This window comes from Gorilla gorilla, chromosome 5, assembly GCF_029281585.2.
Source record: "Gorilla gorilla gorilla isolate KB3781 chromosome 5, NHGRI_mGorGor1-v2.1_pri, whole genome shotgun sequence".
Classification (NCBI taxonomy): Eukaryota; Metazoa; Chordata; class Mammalia; order Primates; family Hominidae; genus Gorilla; species Gorilla gorilla.
In genome coordinates this window covers 47,824,819-47,844,648 of record NC_073229.2, presented here as the reverse complement: position 1 = coordinate 47,844,648, position 19,830 = coordinate 47,824,819, and the positions used below count along the sequence as shown (strand labels likewise).

The 19,830-nt window shown below is 44.8% G+C and overlaps 1 protein-coding gene and 1 long non-coding RNA gene across 2 annotated transcripts; one reads left to right on the top strand and one right to left on the bottom strand.

The window, feature by feature from the left end:
* The first annotated feature begins 9,087 nt into the window (after positions 1–9,087).
* On the top strand, positions 9,088–18,952 carry TRIM31 (tripartite motif containing 31). The gene is made up of 9 exons (XM_055389898.2): positions 9,088–9,607; positions 10,252–10,347; positions 11,396–11,626; positions 13,025–13,047; positions 13,897–14,012; positions 16,824–16,898; positions 17,899–17,964; positions 18,269–18,586; positions 18,813–18,952. Exons 1-9 carry the CDS (start codon positions 9,191–9,193, stop codon positions 18,851–18,853), a joined length of 1,383 nt encoding a protein of 460 aa, XP_055245873.1. The 5' UTR covers positions 9,088–9,190; the 3' UTR covers positions 18,854–18,952.
* LOC109027168 (uncharacterized) lies at positions 12,648–18,273 on the bottom strand. The gene is made up of 3 exons (XR_002006267.3): positions 18,161–18,273; positions 16,679–16,835; positions 12,648–14,402 (listed from the first exon to the last, which is right to left on the bottom strand). It is a non-coding gene; the product is annotated as an uncharacterized lncRNA (long non-coding RNA).
* Positions 18,953–19,830: the final 878 nt, after the last annotated feature.

Here is a 19,830-nt window from a genome sequence, read left to right as displayed (position 1 = left end):
TAATTTTGGTATATATTGCCCACACACAGTCCACAGGGGCTAAACTGGCTCACATTGCAGCTGCAGGATTGTGGAGTGCCTGCACTGAAGTTTGCAATAGAGGGAAGAGGAGATGAGCACTGCTCCATCCAGTAGGAGGTGTAAGGGTTGGGAGACCCCTTGAGAAGAGCTGGAAACTCAGATCTGGGGTTGTGGTGATGGAAGGTGGGCTCTGCGGTGATATGGGAGTTCATCTGTGTATTCTTTTGCCAGGACCTCCATAACAAAGTACCACAGGCTGGGTGGCTCTAGCAACAGCAATTTATTTTCTCAAAGTTCTGGAGGCTGAAAGTACAAGATCAAGGTTGTTGCCTGTGAGGCCACTCTCCTTGGCTTACAGATGGCCGTCTACTCAGTGAGTCCTCACAAGGTCTTTCCTCACGTGGAGCATCCCTGGTGCCCTTCTGTGTGTCCAAATCTCCTCTTCTTATGAAGACGCCAGTCAGATTAGACAAAGGTCCGCTCTGATGGGCTTATTTTACCTCTGAGGACTAAACTCTGACCTTTTTCCTTCTCTTGCCCAAATTTCTACCTAAGGGGCCTGGGGAGTCATGCCCTACAAACCGTAAAGTCTCATCAGAGGGGTTTTATTTAACCCTAATGTGGCCTACTTTCCAAACTGGCTCTGGCATAACATTACATAGTAAATAAGGAAAGAAATCAAAATATTTTAACCCCAAATGTATTTCCTTGCCATATCTTGAAATTGCCCTGCAAAGTTGTCTCTTGTGGGGGAAAAATCTACATTCTATAGAGAATCCCCTTTTCCCTTTTTTTCAGGTCCAGGAGATAATCAAGAGTCTGGCACCCTTTTTAAGCCTAATAAAAAACATTTATAATCTATTCTCTCTGAAGCCTGCTACCTGAAGTCTTCCTCTGCACATTAAGAACTTTGTGCCGGGTGCGGGGGCTCACGCCTGTAATCCCAGCACTTTGGGAGGCCGAGGCAGACAGATCACCTGAGGTCGGGAGTTCGAGACCAGCCTGACCAACATGGAGAACTCCCATCTCTACTAAAAATACAAAAAATTAGCCAGGCAAGGTGGTGCATGCCTGTAATGCCAGCTACTTGGGAGGCTGAGGCAGGAGAAAGGCTGGAACCTGGGAGGCGGAGGTTGCAGTGAGTCGAGATCATGCCATTGCACTGCAGTCTGGGTGACAGAGTGAGACCTCGTCTAAAAAGAAAAAAAAAAGGAACTTTTCTCTCCACAGTTCTTTATCTCAACCCAGACATTCCCTTTCCATTGATCCCAGGTCTTTAGATAAACTCAGCCGTCAACCAGAAAACGTTTAAATGTACTTATAACCTGGAAGCCCCCTACTTTGAGTCATCCTGCCTTTCTGAACCTAACCAATGTACATCTTAAATGTACTTGATTGAAGTATCATGTCTCCCAAAAATGTATGTATGAAACAAGGCTGTGCCCTAACCACCTCAGGCACACGTTCTCAGGATCTCCTGAGGGCTGTGTCATGGCCATGGCCACCCACATTTGGCTCAAAATACATCTCTTTGAATACTTTATAGAGTTTGACTCTTTGTCAACAATTTAATCAACTTTCAAAGGCCCTATTTCCAAATATAGTCACATTTTGAGGTTCTTGGAGTTAGGGCTTCATCATACAAGTTTGGAGCAGTGGGTGAGAGGGACACAATTCAGCCCGCGGAAATCTGCATAGAAGTGTTGAGACCATGGGAGAGACAGACATCCACCACAAACCTCCCCGCATCTGGAAGGCAGCACTCTGTACTCCTGAGTCTCTCAGGGCCAACCAGATCCTCCTCATGCCTCCTGAAATGAGATTTCAAAACTGCTTGCCATCCAAGTGACCTCCTCTCAAGGCAGTCCAGTTTGCGGTTACCTTTATTAAAATGCGGTTCCCAGAGTGAGTTACCAAGAGCTCTGTGTTAGGCTCTGGACATGGTACTTCTGTGGTACAAGAATATTACATAGTCTGATGTGTTCTGATAGGGGCATTTAGATCCTCAAACCCAAGCATATTTTTATTTCTTCTTGCCACTTTTCTCTCAACCACTTTTCTCTGATGTCATTTATTGTAGAAGCAGCATAACCATAGCAAATAACTGGGTAGCGCAGCCTAGCCAAGTTGACGTATAAAATTAACCATTCCGCCGGCCAATCCAATAATTTAAATAATCTGGATAACTGAGTCAAGTGAAGGCCAGGCCTTTTCAGCTTCTTCCCCCTGCGCTTGCTCCTAAGTTGGAGTCGCGGTGTTAGGAGACTGCGGTTTCTCCTGGCAGAGGGAGAGGAGTGAGACCACCATGAGGTTCTCCCATTTGCACAGGCGCAGCAGCCCTTAAACTATCTCTGGATTTATGCTTCTATGTTTTAATGGGTTTCTCTAAGGAAGAAAGGGAGCTTTACATTTTGTTGGGGTTTTTAATCTCATGACTGATCCTTTGGTTGAGCAATTCAGCCCAATGTTATATTGACTGCTATATATAAACTGACCTTTGTTGCTCCATTTATTTTGATGGCCCTCCTATTTTTTTTTCTTTCTGTTTGCATGTATATAATCTCTATAGAAAACTTTAAACTCATTTTTAATGGGATGATATACATGCAAACAGAAAGCAAACATTTTAATCATTCTGGTATTTTAAACAGAACTTTTTTTATGGCTAAGTGCTGTGACTCATGCCTGTAATCCCAGCACTTTGGGAGGCCAAGGCGGGCTGATCACCGGAGGTCAGGAGTTCAACACCAGCCTGATCAACATGGTGAAACCCTGTCTCTACTAAAAATACAAAAATTAGCCAGGCATGGTGGCACAGCCCTGTAATCCCAGCTACTTGGGAGGCTGAGGCAGGAGAATCGCTTGAACCTGGGAGGCGGAGGTTGCAGTGAGCTGAGATCGCACCATTGCACTCCAGCCTGGGCAACCAAAGCAAAACTCTGTCTCGAAAAGAAAAGAAAAGAAAAAGAAAGAAAGAAAGAAAGAAAGAAAGAAAGAAAGAAAGAAAGAAAGAGAGAAAGAAAGAGAACGGAAGGAAGGAGGAAAGAAAAGAAAGAAAGAAAGAAAGAAAGGAAGGAAGAAAACCCTGTTTTTACTACCTCCTGTTTCTAATTTCTATTTTTAACTAAATAAAATCTAGCTCTCTTGTTGGGAGACTGGTTATAGGGTATCTCTGTGTAAGCTGTCCCTTGACTTTATTTCGACCCCACTGTCCCTGACTTATCTTGAAGCCTAAAAACCCTTTTGAAATCCTGTGTGCATTTTACTTTTCTTATAATATTCTTTCTAGTCACCGTTCAAATGCATTTTAAGTCATTTGCCTTGAGGCCTTCGAAAAAGATAGTGCCCATTCACACTGAAACCAGCCACATATGAAGAGTCCCATTTTTCCACATCCTCATCAGCTCTGGACATTTTTGAAAAATTTTGCCAATTTGATGAGTACAAAGTTTATCTCATTTTTGTATTTGTATCGCATTATTTGTATTTTCCTGAGTAGTAGGGAAGGAGTTGAACTTTTTCTTAATTTTAGAATTTATTTTAGAATTCCTTTGAATTTCTATTTTTATTTCTATCCATTGTTCATTTTCCACAGTTTTCCTATTTTAACTAAAATATTTTACTTTGGAAAAACTTAATATAGAAAATAATAGAAAATCATATAACAAGCACCTTATAACCACAACCTAGAATTAACAAATACAAACATTTTGCTATGTTTGCCTCAGATTTTTAAAAATTAAATATTACAGATTTAATTTTTTTAATTTTAATCTCAAAAAAATTTGAGATTCCCTCTGTCCATTTAGTTCTCTTCTTAGTTCCATTCCTCTCTCTCTCTTTCTCTCTCTCCTCCCGGAAGCAAACACTGCCATAAATTTAGTATGTATCCTTTCAGGCCTTGTGTTTAAACTTCTATCACATATATGGAAACTGCAAACTGTATGAAGTGTTGTGTGTTTCTAAGTGTGTATAAATCACCACATACTCATTACTGTTTTGAGACCTAGCCATATGACTACATACAGAGCACTGGTTTTCCATCAGAGGTTTTGTCCCCCAGGGACATTTGGTCATGCTTGGAGACATTTTTGTTTGTCACAACTAGGGGATAGGAGCGCTACTGGAATCTAGTGGCAGAGGCCAGGGATGCTGGTAAACATCCTACAGTGCACAGGGCCACCACACACCAAAGAATTATCCAGCCTAAAATGTCAACAGTGCTATCATTGAAAAATCCTGATATAGGATTTATTTATTTATTTATTTATTTATCTATCTTTTTTTTTGAGACGGAGTCTCACCCTGTCGCCCAGGCTGGAGGGCAGTGGCGCGATCTCGGCTCACTGCAAGATCCGCCTCCCAGGTTCCCGCCATTCTCCTGCCTCAGCCTCCCGAGTAGCTGGGACTACAGGCGCCGGCCACTACGCCTGGCTAATTTTTTGTATTTTTAGTGGAGACAGGGTTTCACCGGGTTAGCCAGGATGGTCTTGATCTCCTGACCTCGTGATCCGCCCGCCTCAGCCTCCCAAAGTGCTGGGATTACAGGCGTGAGCCACCGCGCCCAGCCAATATTAATACTGTTACATGCATCTCTGAGTGCACATGTGCAAGGTTTTCTCTAGAGGGGCAGAATCATACAGGGTGTAAGAAGGCTCTAGAGGCTACCTGCGTTCAAGTCCCCATTCCACTATTTAATTACTGAATGACCTTTGGGACAAATTACTTAATCTCTCTTGATCTCCGTTGACTTGTCCTCAAAATGGGAATAATAATACTTCTCTATATAAATGAGTTAATACGCAAAATGCCTGGGACTGTGCCTGGCACATGGTAAGCATTCAAGAAATGTTAGCTTTTATTTACTGGTAGTAGTATTTTCATCATCGTCATTATCGTTACAGAACCTTGAAATGAAAGTACACCGTTTAAATTCTACTAAATATTTTTAAATTATTGTAATTTATACTCTCACCAGTAGGGTATAGGAGTACCTATTTCTCCATGTCCTTGGCTATATTTGATATTCCAGACTTAAACTTAAGATATAAAATGACATCTTCTTTTATTTTAATTGGCATTTTCTTTTTTCTTTTTCTTTCTTTCTTTCTTTCTTTCTTTCTTTCTTTCTTTCTTTCTTTCTTTCTTTCTTTCTTTCTTTTTTTTTTAAGGAAACGTCTTGCTCTGTTACCCAAGCTGGAGTGCAGTAGGGCGGCTAAAGTGCAGTGGCATGATCACGGCTCACTGCAGCCTCGATCTCCCAGGTTCATGCAATCCTCCTGCATCAGCCTTCCAAGAAGCTGGGACTATAGGTGCGTGCCACCATGCCCAGCTAACTTTTGTATTTTTTGTAGAGACAGGGTTTCACCATGTTGTCCAGGCTGCTCTTGAATTCCTATGCTCAAGAAATCTGCCTGCCTTGGCCTCACAAAGTGCTGGAATTACAGGCATGAGCCAATGAGTTGAGCGTGCATTTTCAAGATTACTGTTTTCAAGTATTTATTGGTTAATTGGTTTTATTGCTCTGCAAATGTCCATTTCATTCTCTGTCTATTTTTTGATTTACTATTTAATGTTGTAAAACATAATGTAAAAAGTACTAAAAAAGAAAAAAACTTAATGTATTTATACAATTAAAAATTCACAAAATGTAATATGTCATACAAAGAAAAGCCTCTCTTCCACCCCTGTTCCCCGGCTAGTCAGTCCCTCTCCTTAGAGACAACCATTGTTAGTTATTAGATTCTTATCCTTCCAGAAAGAACTTATTTGGATATTCAAGAAAATAAGTATATTTTTTCTACCCAAATGGTAGCATAGTACATGCATTTTTCTGCATTATTTGTTTTTTCCTTTCTTCACATAACAACATATCTTGGCCATATTTTCCATATGTAAATAAGGAACTCCCTGATTCTTTTTTATTTCTATTCTGTTATAAAGCTGGGCTATAATTTATTTAAACATTTCCATACTGATGTACATTTAGGTTGTTTTCTAATATTTTGCTAATGCAAACATTACCACAAAGTCCAAAATAAATTTATATGTGTGAGTATATCTGTAGACTAAATTCCCAGAGGTGGAATTTCTGGGATAAAGGGAATGAGCATTTGTAGTTTTGAAACATATCACATTATTTTCCTCCATAGACATTCTACCAATTCACATAGGCCCGGAAATGTGACTCCTGAGACAGGGGAAGCTTCTGTAGCTGGAATCGTGATGCAGGGAGGATAATGTAACATTGTGGGGCTGTCTAGTCTGACAACTGAGCTGTCTCTAGCCTTCACTGGCCTCTGATAAGGTGTCTCATCCCATTAGTCTTGGCAGGTCCCCTCCAGATCTGTGCACTCACTGCTGCATGGCTCTGTGTCTGCTTTCTTGTGTGTGACAGCTGTGTCATGTGCATGAGGCTCTGCATCATTTCCTGTTCTATGGCTAATTTTTATAAACTCTATGCCTCAGAATTGGCTTGGAAGTCCTTTGGAACTAACACAATACCAACTATCTCAAGACCCTAGCCCTTGCAAACTGGAGGCATTTGGTTTCAGACTACTGAGCCTACTAAGAGTTTAAGATATCCATTCAAGGGCTGGGCACAGTGGCTCATGCCTGTAATCCCAGCACTTTGGGAGGCTGAGGCAGGTGGGTCATCTGAGGTCAGGAGTTCAAGACCAGCCCGGCCAACGTGGTGAAACCCCGTCTCTATTAAAAATACAAAAAATTAGCTGGATGTGGTGGCAGGTGCCTGTAATCCCAGCTACTTGGGAGGCTGAGGCAGGAGAATCGCTTGAACTGGGGATTCAGAGGTTGTAGTGAACCGAGATCACGCCATTGCACTCCAGTCTGGGCAATAATAGTGAAACTCTGTCTCAAAAAAAAAAAAAAGAAGAAAGAAAAAAAATATATGTATATATATATCTCCATTCAGTCCAGTGGATGGATGACCCAGGATAACAATAATAATTCTGAGAGAGTAAAGCACCTTTGAAACACTGTAGATTCTCATTTTTTATGTCTAAATTTCCTTCCTCATGAAGCCATCAGTACCTGTTTGGTGACAGTTGTTTGAAACTCTCCAGTGGTGTTCATATGAGTATTTTCATTCTCTCTGCTGGGTTGCCCAGCTTCATTGAAATATTGGTTCTTTTAAAATATTTGTTTATCATTTTTAAAGATTACTATTTGTTTTCATTAATGCTGAAACAAGAAAGAATAAAGAAGACTTAATGTGGAATAGGAAACCTGGAATTAAGTCTGAGATCTGTCACTTATTAGCTGGATGAGCTGGAACAATTAGTAGTGTCTCTAAACCAGGGGTTATCAATGTGTGAGCCTCCATCAGGAGCATCGACTTCTCCAGAGAATTTGCTTAAGATGTCAATCATCAGACTCCATCAAGGACCTGTTGAAAGAGAAAGTCTCTACTGGAGCTCAGCAAGAATTTTAACAAGTTTTCCAAGTGATTCTGAAGAATACTAAGTTCCTTTTTTGAGAAAGGATAAAGATAATTTCTTACAGGTGAGACTTAAATGAGGTAATATAAGCAAAATAAATCTATAAATCAGAGTCATAATGTCAAATGCCTTCAAGGGCCAAGGAGATGTGAGGTAGCAGAGCGGTGGGGAACATAGCCACCCTCTCTAAAGGCATCTACATTATCATTATTTTCTAAATCATCATGCCAGTCAAACAAAACCTGTCAAAAGTTAAATTCTGCTTCTAGGGGCCAGCAGTTTAGGAGTATAAGTAAAACAATTTACAGATGTTAGACTGTTTTAATTTAACCCTAAAACAAACAAAAAGAAAGGTCTGGAGGTATAACATTTCTGAAAGTCTTTGGTTTACAGCAGTTGCTATAAGGGGAGCCACATAATTTATAGTCCAAACTGGACATTTCTGAAAGTGAAAGGAGGTGCTGTTAATAATTACACCAGGACAAAGTGAAACCCAGGATGGTTCCAGGCAAAGCAGAGTGTATGATCACTCTGGCTATTATTATAATAATCATCCACAAGCCCTGTTTGACCTAAGATTAAGATCAGACAAAAATTAATGGTGTACTTCTTGCTGGGGACAGACGGCTGATAATGGAGAGTGAGAAGGTGAGGGTGGAAGCTATACCAAGAGAAGGGGTAGGGAGGAAGCACCCTTTTCCTTAAGACAAGAGGCAAGGAGGGAAGGTTAGGACATGAATGTACAGAAGGGAATGTATGTAACACTGGTTGATATATTCCTAGTCATAACAAAAGCCATAGAAGGCAAGTCAGGGATCAGAGAAGCACCAAGAAGGAAGAAGAAGCACATATAGACAGAAGTGGCAAAGCAAAGAATGGGCACGGAGACACCAGCATACTGGAGACATACAGAGAAAAAATCAACAGAGGACAGACTACTACAGGTGTTGTGGGGAGGCAGAAGATCACCAGGGGTAACAGCAAAGTGCAAAAACAAAGAACAACTTTTTAGAAAGGAAGTTCCTTGCCTATCCTACTGAGCTAGGGAGTGGTTGGTTGATCCTGTGACTGGAAATTCCCCAGGGTAGGTGATGATAACCTCCACATTTTCACAAAATTCTGTGAGGAGCCAAAGCACCTGAGGTAGAGAATTGCCCTTCCCTTACTTTCCAGATGCTCTACCAAGACTTGAACTTTGCGTACAAGATGCCCAAAGCATTGCAGTGAACTGGCTGTGACCTTTCAGTAGGCATCACCACCCACCCCTCCACTCCCTACTCAGAGCTGATTGGGAAATCCCCCATAAGTGGTGTTTGGTGCCCCGGTCATTCTGATCTTAGTCAACCACCATACAAACATACCTTTAGTCCAAAGTTCAGGGCAACTTATTTCACTTTATAAGCAGCCTATTACACATTCAGAGTATCCATTTGTTCTCAAGAGGTAGCAAGGTAGGACTGCCCATCTGTTTTCCTCTCTTTATAATATTTTCTAGATCGGAAATTTTATGCTTTTCTATCATTTCTTTATTTTTTTCTCCCTCTTCTTTTCCTCTCTCTCTGCTCTTCTAACTAATTGGCAGAATCTCTGACCTCCACTTTCTCTGACTCCCTTCTCCCTTCCTAGAAACAGTATCCACAGTGGACTCCGGGGCTCCTACAGACTTGGCACAGCTTCCTACAGTCTTGAAATAGCCCCGTTGTTCTGTCATGGCCAGTGGGCAGCTTGTGAACAAACTGCAAGAGGAAGTGATCTGCCCCATCTGCCTGGACATTCTGCAGAAACCTGTCACCATCGACTGTGGGCACAATTTCTGCCTCAAATGCATCACTCAGATTGGGGAAACATCATGTGGATTTTTCAAATGTCCCCTCTGCAAAACTTCCGTAAGGAAGAACGCAATCAGGTTCAACTCACTGTTGTGGAATCTGGTGGAGAAAATCCAAGCTCTACAAGCCTCTGAGGTGCAGTCCAAAAGGAAAGAGGCTACATGCCCGAGGCACCAGGAGATGTTCCATTATTTCTGCGAGGATGATGGGAAGTTCCTCTGTTTTGTGTGTCGTGAATCCAAGGACCACAAATCCCATAATGTCAGCTTGATCGAAGAAGCTGCCCAGAATTATCAGGTAGGCATTTGAGGTTTCTTCCCTGTTCCCCCATCAGCCCAGGAGTTCAGTGAGGCCCTGGAAACTGCTACCTTCCCACTGAGGGTTTGCACCCCATCGCCCCCACCCCTTGGGCTTGAGTGGGCAGCTCGCAGTCAGGCACAGTGGGTTCAAAGAGCTGAGTCTGGGGAACTGCTGACTCTCTAAATCAAGGTGCAATGGAGAATGGAAAGGATGTGAAAATTTGACTCAGAAGGTTTGGGCTCAAGCCCAGTCTTGTGAGTTTACTGTACAACCTGCAAGGAATCACTTTACCTCTCTGAGCCTCAGGTACCTCACCTTTCAAATGGCAAAAACAAAACAACTCTCTTAAAGTTGTTGGTAGGACAGATGAAGGGAAGTTTGTAGTTCTCTGATAATTCCAAAGCACCATCCATAGTCCTAGTTAGTCATAAATAACTATGTTCTGGTCATTTAGGTCACTTAGGCTCCAGATTTCTCCCTTCTCAGCAACCCCTTTCCCCTCCAGCTTGAGAAAGGCGAGTCCTTAATAATTACACAAGGACTCACCTGGAGAGTGTCACCAGCTCTCCTAAGAGACCAGGAGGATTTTATGAGGTAGAAATCTCCAGGCACAGCCTGTCCAAACGGCCCTCTTTCCGCAGGGGCAGATTCAAGAGCAGATCCAAGTCTTGCAGCAAAAGGAGAAGGAGACAGTACAAGTGAAGGCACAAGGTGTACACAGGGTCGATGTCTTCACGGTAAGAAAAACTCCATCCCACGATCTCTGGAAGCAGAAACATCTCTGCCAAAGCTCCTGGAATCCCCTATTACACTGACCCCTCAGAAAAAGATCCAGTGATAAAGAAAGAGTGGCGCAGATCGGAACAGAGCGCCAGAGGAACAGACTGGGACAGAGGGCTTGGCATGGCGGGTTGGGCCATGTCCTCTCCTCTGCGCCTCAGCACCTGACCCGCCAGGCGGCATCACCTCCCGCGTCGGCCTCGCTATTACAGCGGGCTGACTGCTCAGTCTCCACCTGCAGACAAGGTGGGGCACGGAAAACCCGCGCTGGTCTTGGAATCGCAAGTACAGGTTTTTAAGGCCTAGCTGCGCCCTCAACGGATTCCCCAATTAGAAAATGAAGACATTGGCCGGGCGCGGTGGCTCACCAGTAATCACAGCACTCTGGGAGGCTGAGGATCGCTTGAGCCCAGGAGTTTGAGACCAGCCTGGGCAACATAGCGAGACTCTCCTCTTGATTAAAAAAAAAAGAAAGAAAACTAGCCGGGCGTGGTAGCACACGCCTGTAGTCCCAGCTACTAGAGAGGCTGGGAGGTGAAAGTATTGTTTGAGCCTGGGAGGATGAGGCTGCAGTGAGCCGTGATCGTGCACTGCACTCCAGCCTGAGTGACAGAGTGAGAGCCTGTCTCAAAAAAATAAAAAAAAAAAAGAGAGACAGAAGGAAAATGAAGACATTGTGACCCCACTTACCTATTTTCCTGTGTGCGTGAAAGGAATAAAATCTATATGAAAGATTATAAACCGAAAAGCCTTCTGGAAATGTATTAGACAGTTCCTTGAAGGCAAGTGGTAAACCATAAATTAATAATTTCGCTTAAAGCTGAGCATGTAGTGGGTGCTTTTAGAAGTTTGTTCTCCTCTCCTTTCCTTTCTTCCAGGTCTGCCCTGGCACATTGCTCTGGTTGGGAATTCCACAGAAACTTAATAAAATTAATGGCTGAATAAAGTGGGCTAGAAGGACCTTCGAGGCCATCCTCTCATCCTCTGCCTGTCCCTGTTTCTTAGGACCAGGTAGAACATGAGAAGCAAAGGATCCTCACAGAATTTGAACTCCTGCATCAAGTCCTAGAGGAGGAGAAGAATTTCCTGCTATCACGGATTTACTGGCTGGGTCATGAGGGAACGGAAGCGGGGAAACGCTATGTTGCCTCCACTGAGCCACAGTTGAATGATCTCAAGAAGCTCATTGATTCCCTGAAGACCAAGCAGAACATGCCACCCAGGCAGCTGCTGGAGGTGAGTCCCTTGGGGGCAGAATTGCAGAGAGGTAGCAGCCCATCCCTAGTCTCAGGTCAGAGCATGGACCACTGGCAGAATACATGAGATTGCCCCAACCATCCTACCTCTAGCCCAGTGCTGTCCAATAGCAATATGTGAGCCGCATGTATTAGAATGAAAATGTGAGCCACATATGTAATTCATAAATATAATTCTGGCCACATGTGTGATTTAGAAATGTAGTTTCAGCCACATATGGAATTACAAATTTTTCTAGTTAGTCACATTAAAATGATAAAAGTGAAATTAATTTTAATAAAATATTTTAACTCAATATATCTGAAATATTATCCTTTCAGCCTGTAATGAATATTTTAAAAGTATTAATGAGATATTTCACATTCTGGGTTTTTGGTGGTTTTTTTTTTTTTTTTTTACACTGAGTGTTTGAAATTGTGTGTATATTTTTCACTTTGGCATATCTCAATTCAGATGCTAAATTGTCAATTGTTAAAGTAAAATATAGTCTTACCAAATCAATAAAGTTGTGTTTAATGGAAAAAGTACTTTACCCTTCTTCTATTTATTTTATTTTATTTTTTGAGATGGAATCTTGCTCTGTTGCCCAGGCTGGAGTACAGTGGCGCGATTTTGGCTCATTACAACTTCTGCCTCCTAGGCCCAAGTCCTGAGTAGCTGGGATTACAGGTCCCCACCACCATGCCCAGCTAATTTTTGTATTCTTAGCAGACACGGGGTTTTACCATGTTGGCCAGGCTGGTCTCGAACTCCTGACCTCAAGTGATCTGCCCACCTCAGCCTCCCAAAGTGCTGGGATTACAGGCGTGAACCACCGTGCCTGGCCTCTATTTTTAATTTAAATTTGAATTAGTAAAAATCAAATTAAAAATTCAGTTCTTTGTCACACTAGCCACAATTTCCAATGTTCAGTAGCCACATGTGGTTGGTGGCTACCATATTGGACAGTGCAGGTCTAGCTGGTGCTTAAAACAAGCTGAGATGATTCCTCCTCAAGTCATCTATTCTCCCACAGGTTCAAAAACCTATTTATTTATTTTAAGAAAGATCATGCAAAGCCATTCTAGCCTTTCTCCTGCCCTGGCTAGCAGGGCTCCCTTGTTCAGTCTCAGAGCCAAATTCATCTTCTAAATCTCACTCTTCTCTTCTTCACTCAGTTCTTCTTGAGGTCAAAACACTTTTCTGCTTACTGGCAGAGCAGTGCTTCTTGGAGAAGCCCTTCGTGGTGGGGAGAGGGGAGGAGGATGGGGTAAGAGAGACTTGGAGGGGTTCTTACTCCTCCTGCTCTGCCCCACACCCAGCAGGCTCTGTATCTCCTCCTTGGCTCCTGGGAATCAGCCAAGTGCTGAGGCTGTGCTGTTTCTCTTTCTCTTCTAGGATATCAAAGTCGTCCTGTGCAGGTATGATGGGCCACCCCAAATGTATTTTGCCTACTGATTCATCCACATACAATTCTCAGCGTATATCCAAATGCAGTCAACATTCCTCTCTCAGAAATACCCACCCACCTCTAACTTTGCATTCATACATTTAGGCTGCAGCTGGGGAATGCCTATGCCAACCATATTAGCACGTGGTTGGTTGTTAAAGAAACCAGCCGTTTTCTCAGGCTTCCTCCTTCTTCAGCACAGATTCTACTATTTCCTGAATGCCCCCTTGCTCAACTGAATAGCTCCTGGGTCCCCTACTCTGTCTCCCTGACCCTGTTTTTTTCCCTCCTCTCTGTCTCCATCTCCCATCTTCATTTCCATATCTCCCTATGCCCTACCTCACTCCTGCCCCATATCCCTAGCCCTGACTTTCTGACTCCCAGCTCACTATCCCTTAACCGCCAGGTCTTCTTTTTTTTGTTGTTGTTGAGATGGAGCTTTGCTCTTGTTGCTCAGGCTGGAGTGCAGTGGTGCAATCTCAGCTCACTGCAACCTTTGTCTCCCAGGTTCAAGTGATTCTCCTGCCTTAGCCTCCCAAGTAGCTGAGACGACAGGCGCTTGCCACCAAGCCTGGCTAATTTTCATATTTTTAGTAGAGACCGGGTTTTACCATGTTGGCCAGGCTAGTCTCGAACTCCTGACCTCAGGTGATCCACCCGCCTCAGCCTCCCAAAGTGCTGGGATTACAGGTGTGAGCCACCGCTCTCAGTTCTACCCCCAGGTCTTCATCCCCTCATTTCTCAACCCCATGTCTCAGATCCTCCTTCTCCCACACCTCATCCCCTGATCTCACCAACCAGCTCAACCACATCTTCCTAGAAGTGAAGAGTTTCAGTTTCTCAACCCAACCCCTGTTCCTCTGGAACTGGAGAAAAAACTCAGTGAAGCAAAATCAAGACATGACTCCATCACAGGGAGCCTGAAAAAATTCAAAGGTAAGGAAGAGGCTGTATTTTCTCTATTCACCTGCTTCCAGGAGATTCTCTCCCTGCTCACTCCACTGAAATGGAACTGTGACTCATACATGCCAACAATCCCTGGGCCCTTCTAGTGCCAGGCTTCTGGCTGAGTACTTTCCACGCATCAGTATGCCTCCTCCCAGGCATTTCTTACATTCTGTCTTCGTGATATGTTATTTATCTGCCTCCCTGACTCCTGCGAGAGCCATAGAGGGCCTGGACCTATTCCCCACGTGGACACCTGGCCTAGAGCAGTGGCTGTTGGGAAGTTGGTGATGAGTTGTCTGGTGGACCAGAGATGGCCTCAGGCAGGGACTGTCATGTCTGACTTCTCCTTCTCTGGTGCACACTGGTGTCTCCTCCTGCCTACAGAAGAAGAGAAAATAAATTCAAAATCAGTGACATTCTGGGGAGAAACCTCTTCCAGCCTTACAGGGAAACAGAAATCAGCAGAACAGTAGTGGATGACTTGGGTTTTAGATGTTCGGCCAGATATTTTTCATAACCCTGTCTGTGTTTGCAACTAGGAAGAAAGGTTAGTATTTGTAAGGACTCCCCTTAATGTGAAGACCGTGTTGGTCTAAGGTGGGCATAAAGACAGCTAGATGGAATCTTCTGAAATTATCACCTGGAGTTCCACACCCACCTCCCCCACCCCAACCCCCAGCCCCCCATACACAAACACTTCCCCTTGGGACTACGGAAAAGGAGGACCAGGGCAATGCCCCAAGATCTCCATCCATTCAGCTGGGAATCTCCACTCGGCAGACATAAACAGGAAAGCATGTTTTGTTTTATTCTTAATTTTGTTGTCTGAGCTTTTCTTTTGTCCACTAACTGCTCTGCTTTGTCTAGCTCCTCCCATCCCACTGGGCATGATCTCAGCCGATCTAGCAACTTTATTTATTTGTTTATTTATTTATTTATTTTTGACGGAGTTTTGCTCTTATTGCCCAGGATAGAGTGCAGTGGCGCAATCTCGGCTCACTGCAACCTCCGCCTTCTGGTTTCAAGCGATTCTCCTGCCTCAGCTTCCCAAGTCGCTGGGGTTACAGGCGCACACCACCACGCCCAGCTAGTTTTTTGTATTTTTAGTAGAGACGGGGTTTCATCATGTTGGTCAAGCTGGTCTCGAACTGCTGACTTGTGATCCACCCGCCTCAGCCTCCCAAAGTGCTGGGATTACAGGCGTGAGCCACCACATCCAGCCCGATCCAGCACCTTTATAGGCTCTTCAGGTCAAGAATAGTTTGGTTCTAGTTTGGAATTTCAATAAAGGAGCCCAGCCCTTTCCACTTCATCAGGTTTGGAGTTGGGGAGACTGGTGTGCTCTACTCTGTATCCCCCTTTTCTTTCCCTCTTTCACATACACAAACTCACACACACACAGTCCCCCAACTCCCACCTGGCCCTATTTCCTTCTTTTTTTTTTCTCTTATTTTTATTTTATTTTTACCCCAAAGAAGAAGGCACAATGGCCACCTGGCCCTATTAAAGCCTAGGAAATACAGGAGGTGGTAGGGAGTCTACTTATACCACAGGTCCAATCTCCACAGTTCTTATTATGAGGGTTGGTTCTCCCTGCTCGGGGTGACTGGGTCTGGAACACCTACGTGGAGAAGGGTGTGACTGGGCCCTGAAGCCGCTAAAGGCCCTTGTAGGTGAAGTGCTCCCAGGCAGTGTTTCCTATGCTCTAGGTTTGCAGACCCCTCCTAAGAGGGCCCCCGCGTCTCCCCTGAGCAGTCCCCATGACTGGGCTGGTGGCTCTCAGGGAAGCTGCCCACGCTTGTCCCACTAACTAGCCCCAGGCTGTCTTGTGCTGTCTTGGGGCTGCAGGACACTGGGGGAAGGGTGCTGGGGCCAGAAGTAGCTCCCCATCTAGGGGCTCCACCCTATAGTTCTCCACTCAGTCCAGCACCCCTACAGGAAATCTAGGCCAGGAATGGGCCATTGTCCCCAACTTCTGGGCTCATCCTCTACCTGCAAAAGGAGTCTCTTCTGGCAGGGGTGAACTGGGAGATGAAGGCACTCGGCCTCCCCTTGCAGGAGCTCTGTCTTCGTTCCCCCTCTCAAGCCCTCTTTCTTGGGAAAGAGGGAAGGACTGCCATCCAGGCTTTAGGAGAGTGGGCCCCCCCCTTACCCCACCTGGCTCCTGGGTGGTTAGCCCTACAGTAGGCCTTCTGAAGCTAAAGGGTGAAGCCTCAAGGCACTCTTTGTCCTGAGCACCTACTTTTGTCAGGCAGTGAGAAAGGGGCTAGCTCTGCACTGTCCAATTTAGTAGCTGCTAGCCACATGTGCTGACAGGCACTTGAAATGTAGCTAGTCCAAATTTAAACATGCTATATGTGAAGAATCATTAATTTCACAAGATTGAGTGTAAAAAGAGACTGTAAAAGATAGCAATAATTTTTATAATACATGTTGAAATAACATTTTGAGACTATTGAGTTAAATAAAATATATAATTAAAGTTAATTTTACTAGTTTCTTTCTACTTTTTAAATGTGACTACTAGAAAATTTAAAAATATAAAAGTGGCTCACATTTGTGACTCAGATTACATTCATCATTCATACTGGACAGTGCTGGGCTAGGCAGCCACCACAGGAAAGCAGAAAGGGCATCTCTCAAGGGTTGCATACCTTCCTGGTCCAATAAGAATATGAGAGACAAATGCAGCTTCTACTTCTCCCAGGAATTTCACATTAGTGCCTTGCTGTGTGATAGTGAGTTCTTTGCTCAACCCCTCTGGACTCTCACCATTTCATCCCATTCTTTATTCCCCAGACCAACTCCAGGCTGATAGGAAAAAAGATGAAAACAGATTCTTCAAAAGCATGAATAAAAATGACATGAAGAGCTGTAAGTGAGAAATGATGGTTCGTTGCTTCTGCCATTTGGGGAAAGTGAGAAAATGGGAAGAATTGTGTCTCTATGATTACAGGAAGGCCAGATATAAGTGAATGCCCATTCCTCAGCCAATTGAGAGAACAGGCATATGGTTGTTTTATTATTTTAAACTCAGGTAACTCACAAAACAGTCACTAATCCCAAACTTTGAAGTATTCAGAAGTAATAGAAAATTACAAATGTATTTCTTCACTCCTAGAGACAGGGAGGAAAAAGTGGGACAAGAAGGAGGCAGCTCCACCTCTGTAGTATTTGCTGCCCCTACAGGGCACCAGGTTTCGAGGCAAACTCCTCTGGGTGTGAGGTCAGTACAGCTCAGGGGACGGAGACCCACTGTAATAACAGCCTGTGCTAAAGTCATTAGATATGGTTCTGCCACCTAAGATAATAACAGTAGAAGTACCATTTCTTAAAGGACCACTATGTGCGCATCTAATATTTCAAAACCCCACAACTATCCTCCAAGATAGGTGTTATTATCTGCAACTTACAGTGAGGTCCATGCAGCTTCCGGGAGGGGAGGTAAGTTACCCAGGTCATATGATTATTAAGTGAAAGAGAGAGAATTAGAACTCCTTTCTCCAAAGCCAGAAACTACAGAATGCATTCCAAAGCCAGAGAGCAGGATTTAGGGATCCTATTCCACCAGCATTTCTCCACAAAAGGAGCTACCGGTGTTTAGAAAGGCCATCTTTGTTATGCTCCATGACTTTTGACCTGTTAAATGCTTAGTATCCCAGGCCCCAGAAAGCCCTATAAGCCAGTAGAGAACCACACTCTTGTTGTCACTGAGACAACCTGAAAGGTTTCCACACTTCCCCCTGGGTGGGGAATGGGTCCCACTGAGAACCATTGACTGTTCTGATTGATGATGGCAGGGTGCTTGTTTTTGTTTTTAATTTGCAGCTTCTGGTTATCAAGACCAAATTGGTTTTCTCTCCCCAATTTTTAGGGGGCTTGTTACAGAAAAATAATCATAAAATGAACAAAACCTCAGAGCCCGGGTCATCTTCTGCAGGTAAGAGTCCTGTCTCTGAATACTAACGGACCTCTAAGTCTACAGGTGGTCAAAATGCTGTATCCACCCAATTCCACTAAATGGAATAAATGAATGAATTCATTTATTCCATTTCCTCAGTTCCTCCCCAAATTACACCTCTGCCAGGAAACAGAGGGCGCTCCGACTTGTTCAGGTGTACTTTCTTGAGTTTCACCTCCATCCCTCCTGCTGTATGTAGAGCTCAGCTGTGCTGTCTGGCAATGGAGGATTGCTGCCGAGGTGCTCCCGCTGACCTCTTTTCTCCTTTCCTTCTCCCGCAAAGGCGGCAGAACTACATCGGGGCCACCAAATCACCACTCTTCAGCCCCATCCCACTCCCTGTTTCGGGCCTCGTCTGCTGGGAAAGTCACTTTTCCAGTATGTCTCCTGGCCTCTTATGATGAGATTGCTGGTCAAGGAGCCAGCTCTCAGGATACGAAGACATTTGACGCTGCGCTGTCCGAGGAGCTCCATGCGGCACTGAGTGAGTGGCTGACAGCGATCCGGGCTTGGTTTTGTGACGTTCCTTCAAGCCAAGCCAGCTCAGAGAACACGGGGAGCAGTGGTGCTACACGGACTTCGGAGCACAGAGTGGCGCTGAGTGAGTGGCTGAGACCGACCACGGTTCTTGACTTAGTGGAATTGGGTCGAAGGAGTGGAGAATGGGAGGGCTCGGGCTACTGAGAGTGGAGATGGGGGCGGGGGTGGTGGTGAAGAGAGTTGGAGAAGGAATGGACGAGTTGTTGAGCAAAAGGAGGGGAAAAGACAATCTCCAGCCACCCTCCCCACGCTTGACTTCTTATCACTTTGGCTGTGGTGCCGCCTAGTGGAAAAAGGAAGTCCCTGCAGCAGTCCCCGCACTCTTTAAGCAGCTGTTTACCGAAGGCACCAGTTCAGCCAGGAGTGAAATCCAGAGACGAGCAACGCCAGCCTGGGTCACAGTCCATCAAACCCCATGAGCCCGACCACTCTCGCTCTACCTTACATTCCCACGTCCCCCTTCTCTCCCAACCCCTCATATCAGCAAGGGAAATTAATTAATGAGATTTGATAAATCAGTAGATAGAATGAGGTCCCCATTCTGAAATATTTAGCAGACTGGAACCACCACGCAAGCCTCTGTAGGGGGTGGATGGAGACACTTTTAACTTTAATAAACTGTGACTGAACGTGGAATCCTAGTAAAAGTGTGTGTGTGTGGCGGGGGGATGACTATTCCTCCTTTTGTATTCGAACACTTCACTCATCCCTGTGTTTGAGGAACTCCACTTTAGAAAATTACTGGCCCTCGGAAAGTCTGAGCCTTGACACCTCTTATACTAGACTCAATTCTTGTCTTAGACATGGGAATTAGGGGCCGCGGGAAATGGACAAGGAAGAGATGGTCTCATCTTCGGGTGTTGAAATGATCTCACCACCACCACCAATGAAGAACTTCTCTCTGCGCCCACAGAACAACACATTGTGAAATTTAGGGATTAACTTTGAGGAGGAGGAGGCGGGGCCGGGCCTAAGACTTCTCTGGGGACCACAAAGGCTGTGACTGGGAAGAGAAAGCCTCTCTGGCGGCATCGAGAGGGGCGGGTGGTGGGACGGGGGTATCAGAGGAAGGTAGGGGGTTTGGACAACTTGACCCGGGGTTGGCCACCTCTTTCTCCTCATCTTCACACAGCCCCTGTGACACTGGACGCAGCCTCGGCCCACCCGGATCTCATCCTTTCCCAGGATGAGATAGTGACGCTGAACCTCGCATCCCAGGGCGGTTCGCGGAAGCGGGGTAACCCCCGACGCTTCTACACGTTCCGCTGAGTGCTGGGCTCGCTGGGCCTTTGCTCCGGCCGCGGC